The following is a 14,423-nucleotide window of genomic DNA, read 5'->3' on the forward strand; positions in this document are numbered from 1 at the left end:
ATAAAGAAGAGACAGTTGGGACAGTTTGAAAAGAAACTGGTGAAGATAGATATATGACCTGACAACATAAAGTGTCTTGTTTCTCAGGAGGTTAAAACCCTACTAACCACTCAAGTCCATGTTTTTTTTTCCTTTGGAGGCAAAAATATAAAAGAGGAAAGAGGGAAACGATACAGTGCAAAGCTACAGGAGACCCAAGTAGGCCTGATAAAGTGGCACTGTGTATTAAGAATGGGAAAACAGCTGTGAAAGGGACAGAACTCAGGATGAGGATATAGGATATGAAAATTTGCTGGTTTCAGATTTAAGATTCTCAATGTTCCTTTTTTTTCTTCAAGAAGCTTATCTCTGTATCTGCTTTCATCAGTCACTGGATGTAGGTTCTATGATGACAATTAGGGTAGACACTAATCTCAGTGCAGGGGAAGGCTAATTCAAGCACCCTCTTAGCTGGGGACAATCTTGTGAGTTCCTGGGGTTTTCCCTAGCTGCAGATGCAGAGATCCACAGCCAAGCACTTGGCCAAGTTCAGTTGAAGAGAGGGAAGAAGGATTACTAGAGCAGGGGTTGGGAGGGGGCCTCAGAATCATGATGGGAAAAACCACAGAGACAGCTGACCCAAGCTAGTGGGAGATCATGGACACCGGACTGACAGTTGGGGAGGCTGCCTGGGACCAAACTAGGCCCGCTGAATATGGGTGAAAATTGAGTGGCTTGATGTGTTTGTGTGTCCCTTGGCAATGGGATCAGGACTTATCCTGAGTACAGGATGGGTTTTTTAGAGCTCATTCCTTATGGTGAGATGCCTGACTTAGCCTTGATGTGCCTAAGGGTCAGGGGGTGCTAGGTCCAGCCCCAATTTGATATGCCAGCCTGTGTTGACTACCCAAGGGAGGCCTTATCCTCTATGAGGAGGGGACAGGGGTGGATGGGGGGAAATGGGGGGAGGAGCGTGAGAAGGGGAGCGAGGGGAACAGGGGTTGGTATGCAAAAGGAATGAAAAAATTTAAATAAAAAAGAAAGAAGCTTATCTAACTCCTATGAATTCCATTGCCACAAGTAGTCCTGTTCTCTTTTTTTCTGTCTTCCTTTAAAAGATCAGTTTACAGCTGCTGGGCCAGTCTGTGGGCTCTGCTCCAATGGCAGAATCTCATAATGTGGTCATACCTTTGTATGTTTCATTAGGAGTTCAGTTGTGAATGCAGTCTCCATCCCTAGACCATTCTTTACAATATCTGACACACTGTTTAGATCCAATATGATAGTTCACGGCAAGTTTTCACCTCACTTAGTACTATGTAGTCCTAATTTACCCCCTACCAATTTATCAGTATTCTGCTGACAAAATTTCGTCATATAGTACCATGACAGTTACTCTCAGTGTGGTTCACAAAGGGTCTTTCTGGGGTGCTTAAGTGCCCACAAAGCATATTTTTTGAAATGATATATGGTACTGTTACAATGATAAGCAGGTAAATTAATGGCAAAATTACAATCTAGACATAAAATTATGGATCAATTTAAACTGATTTCTTTTACAAAGGTATCAAGAACATTCCATGTAGAAAAGAATAATCTTATTAACAAATGATAATGGAATAAGGTGCAGTCACTTGAAAAAGAATGAAAGGTTCTCTTACATCACACTATACAAAAAATTCCCAAAATAGACTAATCAGTGAAATGTAAGACCCAAACCTATGAAGCTCTTAGAAAAAAACAGGTAGAACACTTTACAACCTTGAAACTAAAAAAATGTTTTTATATTAGACCCAAAATATAAGGAAAAAAGATAACTGATATTAATTATAGATAATATGAAAATAGATATTTATAATAATATTTTATCAAATTAAATTTGATTTTGACTCCATGAAAATACAGTCCACACAAAAGAAAATATTATGAAGTCATATACCTAATGTATACGTGTACATTTTAAAAAGCAATTTTTGAGGGTGGGCCAACTCATAACTCTGGTTATGGGTCTGGGTAGGTGCAGGGTTGGCCAGTCCGCCAGCTCTCCCTTGTCCTCACCACCAGGGTGAGCTCTCCAGCATTGCCCTGGATAGTTCATATCTTGTAGCAATGGACAAGGGATGGGGTCAGTTCTCCTGATTTTATGTCCTCAGGGTTGGCTCTCCCACACCTACACCTTCAGGGCCAGCTCTACTGTGTTTCCCAGGTGAGGTACAGGTGCCACTCTCTCAAGTGCTGCAGCTGGTGATGGGCAGGGACAGCTCTCCCATTCTTAAGACCCCAGGGCCAGCTCTTCCACCTGCCACAGGTAGTGAGGTGGGGCATGGGGCATCTCCCCTGCCCACAACACCATATAGCAGATGAAGGGTGGGGCCAGATCTCCCACACACTCATGTTCTCATGGCTGGTTCATGCCCTTCCCCCCCCCCCCCCCCCGGTCAGTAGGGTCAGCTCTACTGTGCTGCTCAGGTAAGATGTAGGGCCCACTTTCCCATGTGATACAGCTGGTAAGGGAGAGGGTCAGCTCCCTTACCTACCACAGGTGGTAGGATCAAGGCAGGAAGGACATCTTTCCCTTGCTCTCACCACCACATTTTGGCAGATGAGTGGTATGTGGCCAACAATTCCACTCTCACATCCTCAGGGTCAGCTCACCTATGCCTCTGCCAACAGAGTCAGCTCTACTATACTGCCCAGACTAGGAGCAGGGCTAGCTTTCTTGAGTGCTGCAACTGGCAAGGGGAAAGGTCAGCTGCCTCATCTATAGCAGGTAGAGAGGGGTGAGGGGTAAGGGGGGGCAACTCTCCCCCACCCACCACCCCATCTATGATCTTCTGGAACATGTGAAGGGGCTGGTCCTGCAGATACAAAGCTACAGGATCTCCTTGGCACAGGGCAAGAGGAGTCCCAGTGAGGCCTAGAACCAGACCAATTACTCTTTGCAATGAACACTTGTAAGAAAAGATATATGGATAGAAGGGTTTACTGCGTGACTCACTGTGTCACAGTACAGTTTCTATGACTAGATTATTTTATTTTATTTTGTAGGGAAGGTTGCAAGAGCAGACGGCAGATATGAAGGGACAATGAATGAATGTGTGATGTGAAAGAGACAAAGAATAAATAAAAAAGAAAGTCAAAACAAAGATATTTTTTTAGATTGTATTCACATAATTTCCTCCAAATCCTCTCATGTATTCCTCCTTGCTCTCTTTCAAATTCGTAGCCTCTTTATTCTTTAACAGTTGTTACATACGTGTGTGTGCATGTGCATGTGCATGTGTATGATAAATACAACCTGCTCAGGCTATATAATATTATTTGTTTATATACATTAACTTCTAAAATGTATATTATATTTGGGACAGTTCATTAAGCAACAAATATAGGTTTTGATGCAATTTCACTTCTAGGTATACTACCGGCAAGAAATGAAACACATGCCCTCATAGAATCTTTTAAAAACATTTAGAGTGGCATTACTTATTGTATCTGAGCTTGAATGAAAGCAAATGCCCATTAATTTATAGATCTATACATAAAATTTGATAATGCCTAATATGGAATATTGTTCAGTCATAAAAGGTATGATACTACAATAGACTAAGCTTGAAGTAATTATACTAATCAAATGAATGTAGTCACAAAGTAGCATTCACCATATACTTCAATTCATAAAATAAGTAAAATAGAGAAATCGACAAAAAATTGATTAGTTGTTTCTGAGGGAAAGGTAGGGTAGGGGAAGGTACATAGGTAATAGTTGCAGAGTTGTCATTATACTGATAAAAATACTCTAGTGGAGTTGATAGTTGCATGTATCTGTGAATATATTAAAAATCACTGAGCTTCATACTTTATTGGTTGAATTATATTCTAAACCATTAAAAAGACATTATGGGCATTACGAATCTAACCAGCATTTCAGGAAAACACTACATATGTTGCAAAAAAATGTTCCTGGGGTGAACATTTATATATATATATATATATATATATATATATATATATATATATATATATATTAGCTGGACTTTACTTCATGTGCCTTTTTGTTTTGCTACTTTTTCTTTGTAGTAAATCACAGAATTAAGTATTATTATGTATTACATTACCTTGTAACCACTATTACACTTCATATTCTGAATTTATTTTCCCAAATATTACCACATAACATGATTAAATTCTTAGACAATTTCTACTACATACTCACCTCTGTTATCTTTTTGCTGTACAGACTTTTGCTCTTCAGTTTTCTTTTCCTGGCCAAGCTTAGGAGGCAGGGTAACAGGCCTCCAAAAACCTATAATCATATTAAACAGACTCAGTTATTCTACAATTACTAATTAAATGATGCTATGTAAAAGAATGTTTACTATGCAATTCCAGACTAAAAATCATTTTTGATGCTGTAACATAATTTTCAAATATACTTATTTGTAATGGTACTCCTCAAATTTCATGAAGCTTACTAAACCCATATTAAAATGAGGTTTAAACAAATGGCCTATACCATACAGTCATAAACTTCTAGCCTCTTCTACCACAGTCCTAAGCAACCACTAAGATACCTTCTGCCTCTATAGATTTATATATACTTCAGGACATTTTGTATAGTGGATTGTACAACATGTGGTTCTTTCTGATTAGTTGTTTTGTATTCAGAATAATGTCTTCCAGGTTTACCTATTACATGCCAAAAAGTCAGCACTCCTTTGTTTTATATTGCTAAATAGCATCCACTGTGTAGATATGCAATATTTAACTTATCCACTCATTATCTGTTGAGTATTTGAGCAGTCTCCACATTTCAGCTCTAATGAATAATGCTGCTATAAAGTTTCCTCTTGAGTAAAGAAGATGTTCTGTGATTGGATGGTACTGATGGTTAAACATGTTTGTAAATAACCTGCAGACCACTGTTTTACAAGTTTTATGGATTTGTCTTATTTCTCCAAAAAAAGTTACATTCTTATCTATGGCTTTTGAATTTGTTGTTTCTCTTTCAGGAATCCTCATCCTCAGATGTTACGAGTTTCCTTCAGGTCTATTTTCATTCACTTTCTCAATATGCTTTTCTCTTGCCACATATATAGTATGTATTTAAATCATATATACACGATATATATATGTATATATATATATTTCTTGTATTTATTGTCTGTTTTTATTAAAGCACATGCTACCTCAAAGAAAAAAATGAAGTTTAAAATGTTATGACATGTAAAACTCTATGTAACAACTAAAAAGAAAATCAGCTTTAAAAACTTTGCAGCAATTTCGTAATAATAGAGTAACTAGTTGGCTTAAAAAAAACATCTATTTAGGGTGTACAGTCACAGAATGAAAGTGACTTCATTTTGGGTGTTGGAGATATAGCTAACTCTTTTCCTTACATCTATTTACCATTATAAAGAGAATAGCCACTTGTGGTAAAGACTGACTTTAAGAATTATTGCTCATTTGTAAATGAAGAGGAGATGTATAGCACAAATAACAGTTTTTTTGTCTTTATTATAAACACATTTTATTTATTAATAAAAATGAAATATCAGATACAATATAACAAAACTGAATAAATTTATCAGCAGACATTTTGTTAAAGAAGACATATAAGTGAGTAAGAACACTTTCCTTACACTTAGAAATTTCAATTTTAATTGTAGGTTTAAAATTGCATTCATAGAATTAATTTATATTTTAATACATAGTATGTACATATGATTGAGGAATCCCAGATGCTCCCCCAAAATCTATCTTTTGGCCATTTTTTTATCTTTTAAGTGCATGGTATCTTAACCAAGTAAACTGAAAAGTCTGCTATTGTAAGAATAAGCTGAGAGATATGAAATTGTGATTAAGCATTAAACTGGCAACAAGAAGTACTAATAGTGCATGGTATTTGTAAAATCAAAGAACACTTTTCTCGAACTCCAAAATTTATATACTTTTCTAGACCATAAAGGTTGACAGTTTTACTTAAGACTTTGTAGATTAAGTTGTTTATGTATGAAGCAAAGCAGGAAACATATTGAGAAATGATGTTTAGAGAGGATTTTAATAATATACTACATTTCTTAAATGTAATCATTTTAAAGAATACTTAAGTAATATTTTAAAAACTGTTGATATATTATTAATATTAATGTGATTATTTACATAATAAGAACATTTAGTAAACTTTACTCCAATGTATGAAAGTGTTTCTATCTTCTGATTGGACATATATCAATGCATACTTTATGTTGATTATTAAGAAATTTGAGGACATGATGGGAAAAGGAAGAGGCAGGGTTCTGGGGAGGCTCTTAGGAACCCATAAGGATGACACCACCTTGGACTGCTGGCAGTGGTCCAGAGGGTGCCTGGACTGGTCTACTCTGGTGACCGGTCTAGCGAATACCCTAACTATCATCATAGAGACTGTCCAGTGACTGATGGAGGCAGATGCAGAGATCCATGGCCAGGCACCAGGCTGAGCTCTGGGTATCCAATTGATGAGAGAGAGGAGGGATTCTGCAGGTGGGGAGTGTCAAGATCATAATGGAAGAAGTGCAGAGATGATTGGCCACACTATTGCAGGCCCATGAACTGTAGACTAGTGGCTGTGAAGCCCCCACTGGAATGGACTAGGCCCTATGGATATGGAAGATGGTTGTTTGGCTTGAACTGTTTGGGGAACACCCAGGCAGGGGAATTGGGATCCATCCCTGGTGCATGGGCAGGCTTTTGGGAATCCGGGGCCTGTGGTGTGGAGCCTTGCCAGCCTTGGTACAGTGGGAAGGGGCTTGGATCTGCCTAGGCTCAGTGTGCCAGGCTCTGCTGACTCCCCATGGGAGACCCTGATTTGGGGGATGTGGGGATGTGGGGTAGCTTGGGAGGGAGGGCTGGGAGATGGGAGGAGGGAGGAGGTGGGATCTATGGGTGGTATGTAGAGTGAGTGGAAATTTTTGTAATAAAGAAAAAAAAGAAATTTGGTAATTCTATCAAAATTCAAATATTAAGAGAAAATTATACTTAATTGATTAGTTTCAGAGCAAATAATATTTTCTCAGTGAGGTAGTTTGAATGAGAATGGCTCCCATAGGCTCATGCGTTTGAAATGCTTGGTCTCCAGGTGGAGGAAATGTTTGAGAAGGATTATAAGGTGTGGCCTTGTTGGAGTAGGTTTGGCCTTTTTGGAAGATGCATGTTACTAGAGGTAGGATTTGAGGTTTCAAAAGCTCATTCTAGGCTAATCTCATGCTCTCTTTCTCTCTACCTGCAAACTTTGGATCAGATGTGAGTTATCAGCTACCGATCCAGCACCATGTCTGCCTGCCTGAAGCGATGCTCCCCTCTATGATAATGGATTACCCTCTGAAACTTTCAGTAAGCCCCCATTAAATGCTTACTTTTATAAGTTGCCTTGGTTATGGTGTTTTGTCATAGCAACAGTAGCCATAATTAAGGCAAATAATTATAAACTTCCTAAATTAACAGATATGTTTGAGAAAACACTAGACTAGGAGCTTTTGTACTCTAGCTTGGTCAATAATCACCTATGTGATCATTTAAGGAAGATGGTTACTTGAGCCTTAGTTCTCAATGTTTGCATCATGTACATATATACTATATTGCCATTACCGTTCATTTTGTGCACACTCATGTGTACTTGCACACAGCTATAGGTACACATATATGTGCAGGTAGACAACATGTGTGTATACATATGGGTGGAGGTCAGAGATCAACAATCAGTGTCTTGTCTCAGAAGTTTTTCATTTTTTTTAAACAGAGTCTCTCAATGGGAACTGGAGCTCTCTGATTAGCATAGGCTGGCTAGCTGGCCATTGAGCCCTAGTGATGTTACTGTCTCTGCTACCTCAGCACTAGGATTAAAAGTATGTGCTACCACATTCAGATTTTTTTTTGCAATTGTTTTTCTAAATTGGAAAATCTTTTGAGGATAAAAATGTTAAAATCCATGTACCACAATTATGCTTGTAAACTAAGGCACTATATTCAGATAACACTAAATTCAATGCACCAGACAAATAACCTGAACTTATTATTTTCATGGTTCTTAATGGGAAATATCTCTTAGAGTTGACTGACAGTGAATCTTCATGATGAGCAAAATAAACACTAGAGCATGAGTTCATACCTTATTATTTATTGTGCTACTTTGGTTACTTATTTGCACCTCAGTTTCTCCATTTGTAAAATAAAGATGATAACAGTAACCTACCTTCTAGTATTAGGTGGACTTAATACATTCATATATGTAAAATCTGTGAGCTTTAATAAACTAGTGCAACTGAATCAATACTAATTAGTACATGTAAAATGTTTAGAGTTATTCAGAGCAGTTGTATATGAAGCATATATATTTGTTCTAAAGAATCAATTAAATTGTCTAGGGCAGTGGTTCTCTACCTTCCTAATGATGACATCATTTAATACAGTTTCTCATGTTGTGGTGACCCCAACCATAAAATTATTTCTGTTACTACTTCTTCTTAACTATAGTTTTGTCATTGTTCTGAATCATAATGTAAATATCTGATATGCAGGATATCTGATATGTTATCCCAGTGAAAGGGTCATTTTCCCCCAAAGGGGTCATGGCCCGCAAGTTGAGAACTAGTGGTCTAGGGACTGGAGGATTATAATGATGCATTTTGATAAGATAAACATGAGTAACAAATAAATGCAAACTATTCATTGCAAATTATGGAACATGAGGAAAATCTTTATGAGCAAAAAAAAGTAACTTAAACACTGATATACTTAGGCTTCTATATTTAAAACCTTTTTATAATAACTAAACAGGAAAAAATCTTTTTCTTATTCTAGAATGATGAAAGCTAAACGTAGCATTGTGTTCTTAGGCCAGAATAGACATTGTTTTTAGAAACATTTTAACTTTCATCCTTTCAAAATAGAAGAGATAAAAAATACCTAAAGCAAGTTGATATTCCTAATTTTGAAAGTGAAATAAACATCTGGTATTAAGATGTTTAGTCTCTGAATTTCTTATAAGTTTTCTTAAGTGGGTTCAGCCCCAAATATATCAAAGTTACTGACACCTTGGGAAATGTTATGATGCTATTAATACAATTTATAAATTATTTGCAAAGGCCACATACATTTTAGCTTACCTGGAGGACGATTATCCTTTCTACGAGCACCAAGCCGGTGTGCTTCATTTTCTGAATCATGACGGGCAGACTCTATGAGATGTTCTTCTCTTTCCTTATCCATTTGAAACCCCTCATTTTCAACTCCCTTCTCTGTCTTTATAGGGTATCTTTTGCTTTCAGGTTCATCTTGATCTCGTTCATTTCCAGTTTTTTTCTGATGTTTTTCAGAACTGGAGTCTCCTTGATCTTTTTCAGTGATACTCTGAAATGTTTGAAGGTCACCCTGACATTTTCCGAAGCTATCTTGAGGTACTATAGACCTAAACTGATATTTTCCAGAGCTATCCCAGTGTCCGCTATGATCAGAATCTAACTGTTTTCTTTTAGCATCTAACCGGTGATGCAGAGACTCAGACTTGTGAGCCAGCTTGAGTCTTTCCAAATTGCAGGTACTTTTGCATGCTTCAGCCTTCTTCATATGCTTCCCAGAATCAGAGGACATCACAGGGCTTTCAGAGTCTGAGTCCACTGTTCTTTCAGACCAAGATTCCTTTGGGAACTTGCTAACAGCAGTGCTCATATGAAATGTTTCTATACCCATGAAACATTTCACAGCTGCTGAGGCTAGCTCATATCTTTCTGAATCTGAGTCCATCTCACTTGATTCAGAGTCAGAGTCCATCATATATCTCTTAGGTCTTTGCTTTTCTGTTTTTTCCACCTGTATCAGATGTACCGTAGATGCTGATGCTCTACTTTTTTCTGTGCCTGAGTGTACTGTATAACTCTCAGGAACAGGGATCATCCAGAAATTTTCATTCTCTATCATTTCTTTTTCAGATTCCATTAGACGTTTTATAGAATCTGAAGCCATTTGGCGTTTTTCTTCTATGTTCATTTCATTATCAGAGTCAGAGTCTCTTTCAGAGTCAGAATCTTCCAGGGACTTTTCTGAGCCTGAGGGTACCCAGTGTTTCAGAGATCCATATTCCACCTGGCACTGTTCAATTCTCACCAGCTGTTGCCCTGTCTTGGTCAAGTCTTCAACAGAGACTGAAGCAATTTGATAATTTTCTGCTTTTAACAGGTGTTTTCTAGAGTCTGAATCCCTAGGAGACTTTTCGGAGTCAGAATCTACTCCCCATATTACTGATCCAGAGTCTCGAGATTGTTCTTCTAACTCAAAATCTGAGTCAACACTTCGGTCAGAGTCAGAATCAATCACACATCTTTCAGAACCAGAGCCCATAAGAGGAGTATCACTTTCAATAATTGTAAGGTCTTGGAGAGTTTTATAGTAAAAAGAACTCCCCAACGTTGCAGATGCATCTATAACAGGAATTTCTGCTTCATATTTGTTTCCTTTATCATGTTCCAGTGTAACTTCTCCTTCATCACTTCAAGAAAAACAAGCATAGATACATGTTTAAATATTTACAAGTTGATACTAAGATATTATCTCTATTGAAATTCTTCTGTAAGAAAATACTATGGAGCACATAGTCCTATCTGTGAACTGCATAAAGCAAAAAGCAACATTAAGCTCTTTGCAAAAAACAAAATTAGTGCATTTATTTTATACTCTTCCATGGCATTAAGTATTTGCATCTTCCCTCACATTAACTATTTTCCAATGGACCTAAAAGTATTTCCTGTTAGGATACTTCCTTGTTAATATATGATTTTCTTGACACTCTCTACTTAATATATCAGCATTTGGGATCAAGTATCACATTTAATGTTTACTGTAAATTAAAAATAGAATATTTTTACATTCACATCTAGGTGAAAATTGTATATAGATGGATCTGATTATTAGTGAGAGTTACCTTGAAGTGTCAACTCTTTGTGAAGATGAATAACTCTCAGACATGCTTTGATTTAGAAGGGATGCATATTGTATGGGAGGTCCATGTGATAAGACTGTTGTAGTTATTGGCTGAAAAACAAATAATACATGAAGTTATAGCTTTTTTAGTTAAATACAATACACAAAAGCATTTACACTGGAGAGGATTTCAACTTGATTAGTTACAAACTTGTGCTTGATAGCTTTGCATGATCTTCCTGAGTAAAACCTCAGAATTAACATCTAAATATAGACATGGTAGACACATTATGGGATGTTTGTTCATTATCTATGTTCCTATAAACTAATAGGAACTACTCCTAAATACCAGAACGGTCTTTGGAACCTAGTATTTGAATTGCATGTAACTAGCATTTGATTAAAATTAGAGTAACACCGTTCTCTTTGTTAGAGATTGAGAGTTAGTATTCAGAAAGTTTTCTCCCTGCTTGTTGTGTGAAACTGAGGGTAGGCAATCTTAGTCTCCATGTAAAAGCTAGTTCTGTCATGTGCATAGAGGAGCATAACAAACAACTTTTAGAGAAGAAGAATAGAACAGCCATACATAGATGAAGTAGATACAAGTGACCATATGCTTCTGAAAAAGAGAGATGGAAATATTTTCTATCAAGTTGTTGATATTTTTCAGTTCCTAATTCAAATTTCTCCTTAGTAGTAACTCTATTTCTGGTCCTTGAATATTTTAAAGGTGAAAATAGATTACTGAATTAAGTCCCTCATCACTTATCCATTGCTTTCATTCCTCAATTATAAGTAAACTTTTGTTCCTTCCAATCACAATGACTTTTGCAAAGAGAGCAGAATTGCAGCCATTATTTTATTGAAAATATTAAAGTAGAAAAATGTGTAACAAATGTCCATTTTAGACACATGGAAAATACAAGCACAGAAAGAAAGTTGAAGGATGATCAAAATTAATTTGATTAATGTGAAGACACTTCTTTCTTTAATATAATTTAACAAGACATAATAATTTACATATACGGTAATCTGTCATTTAGGTATGATATAAAAGAATTTCCATATTATCTCTTATATTTCAGAATTGATAGTAATACATGAAAGGTTTGAAATCTACTTTCTTGGAACATAACTGGAAGGTTTCAACAAGATACTTAGAAGTGTTTTCTGAAACATCATAAAAATATAAAATATACATGATTAAAAAATTAAAAATAACATTTATTTACAAGGTAAATAAACAAGAAAAATACTAAAAATTTCCACATGACAGGAGAAGTGGATAGCAAATGGGATTTATATTACTCTAAACATTATCTACAAGTACAAAAACTCAAGCACATCTCTGACTCCTATTCTCAAGATATATATATATATATATATATATATATATATATATATATATATATATATATATATTGTCATTAAACCCTGATTTTACATGTGCTACTTTTTGTTTTGTTGGTTTTGCTTTATTGGTTCATTTTATGTTTTGAAATATTTTATTAATAGGTAGTAATTGAACAAAGTGTCAAATTTTTAGTGGTGTTTTCCTTTAAGTACTTTGACTATATTCACTGCATGCCTTCTCCTGTCCCATTTTCAATTAATTTTCTTACCAATTAGTCCCCTTTTACTTTCATGTTATATATGTGTGTATATTTTTTTTTCATGGAGAAAACATGACGTTTGTTTGAGTCTGCATTATTTCACTTAATATGATTATCTCCATTTCCATCAATTTTACTACAAATGACATAGTTTCATTCTACTTTGTGGATGATTGGAACTCCATTGTGCATCTATACATTCTCTTTATTCATTTGATGATGAACACCTAGGCTGATCCTAAAATTTGGGTATTAGGAATAGTGCCATAATGAGCATGGCTGTTTAGGTATTTTGTAATATGCTTACTTATTTTCCTCTAAATATACTTGCAGGAATGATGTGTCTTAAACATGTGCCACTTCCATGTTTAGGGTTTTGCTTGAAACTTTGAAACTGCTAGAAGAAAATATAGTAGAAGTACTTTGACTCATAGGTAGGCATAGGTAAGAAATTTCTGAAAATGTCACTAATATTTCAATAAATAGTAGCAACAAGTGACCAATACTAGTTTATGAACTTAAAACACATATTCACAGCAAAGGAAATTATAGAATAAAGAGAAAGCCTTTATATGAGAGAAGGCATGGTAAAAGAAAATCTTTGCCAGCTAACCAGTTTATAAGGGATTAATATCTAGAATATATATTAAGAACTGAAAAAGGTCTCACAAAACCCACACGAATACTCCAACCAACAAATGACCAAATGAAATGAATAGATGCTTTTCAAAAGAAGAAGTACAGTGGGTTGGTGAGATGGCTCTGGGGGTAACGTTCTCTGCCACTAAGACTGATAAGTTAAGTTTGATCATCACTACAAAGAAATAATAAATATTTAGAATGGTAGATAATCTAACTGCCTTTTTTTTTTTTTTTTTTTTTTTTTTTTTTTTTTTTTTTTTTTTTTTTTTTTTGGTTTTTTTCGAGACAGGGTTTCTCTGTGTAGCTTTGCGCCTTTCCTGGAGCTCACTTGGTAGCCCAGGCTGGCCTCGAACTCACAAAGATCCGCCTGGCTCTGCCTCCCGAGTGCTGGGATTAAAGGCGTGCGCCACCACGCCCGGCCTAACTGCCTTTTATCATTACTTAATGTACATATACATTGCATTAACACATTTCACCCTTAAATAAGTTAATTATTGGTCAGTTAAAATAAAATACTAGAGAAATGATAGTGACAATTACTAAATAAATAAAAGTGTAAAAATTTATAAACTCAAGAAAACACCAGCTGTAAATTCTAGCATTGAAAAAAAATGAAATGACAAAAATAAACTACTTGCTGGGCAGTAGTTTAAAGGGTACACGCCTTTAATCCAAGCACTCGGGAGGCAGAGCTAGGCAGATCTCTGTGAGTTTGAGGCCAGCCTGGTCTACAGAGCAAGTTCCAGGACAGGCACCAAAACTACACAGAGAAACCCTGTCTCCAAAAACCAAACCAAACAAACACATAAATAAATAAATAAATAAATAAATAAATAAATAAATAAATAAATAAATAAACAAATAAATAAAAAGTACTCCCTGGTTATATGGAAAATTTGATTTGACGTAGTGGTAATCAAAACTAGTTGAAATGGTAGGGACAAGATAAATGGACTTAGCCTAAATGAATTGAACTCCACAAGTCCAAATAAAAGAAAGAAAAATAAAAGTCATCAGAACATCTAAAGCTTATGAAATAATATCAAACACCAAACCAAGATAGTCTAAGAAGAAGAAGAAAAAAAAAACAACAACAACAAGAAAAAGCAGAGAAAATACTTGTGTCAAATAAGAAAAATACTGAAGATACTTGATGTAAAGGGGTGTGGACACAGGATCCTTCTAGTTCTTTCCTCCTGCACTCTTTTGCATTTCCTTCTATCCCATATCCATTTT

General features: G+C 35.9%; 1 protein-coding gene across 4 annotated transcripts in view; it reads right to left on the minus strand.

Moving 5' to 3' along the window:
* LOC102912650 (connector enhancer of kinase suppressor of ras 2-like) overlaps positions 1-14,423 on the minus strand; it is a 410,055-nt gene that overhangs the window by 184,149 nt on the left and 211,483 nt on the right. For 2 of the 4 annotated variants that reach the window (XM_076562981.1, XM_076562977.1), the window contains exons 10-12: positions 10,934-11,043; positions 9,123-10,501; positions 4,193-4,282 (exon numbers count right to left, since the gene is read on the minus strand). The exons of the other annotated variants lie outside the window; for them this stretch is intronic. In XM_076562981.1, coding sequence (XP_076419096.1) covers positions 4,193-4,282; positions 9,123-10,501; positions 10,934-11,043 — 1,579 coding nt within the window. The remainder of the gene's footprint in view (positions 1-4,192; positions 4,283-9,122; positions 10,502-10,933; positions 11,044-14,423) is intronic. 4 annotated transcript variants of the gene reach the window in all.

Source organism: Peromyscus maniculatus, chromosome X, assembly GCF_049852395.1.
Source record: "Peromyscus maniculatus bairdii isolate BWxNUB_F1_BW_parent chromosome X, HU_Pman_BW_mat_3.1, whole genome shotgun sequence".
Classification (NCBI taxonomy): domain Eukaryota; kingdom Metazoa; phylum Chordata; class Mammalia; order Rodentia; family Cricetidae; genus Peromyscus; species Peromyscus maniculatus.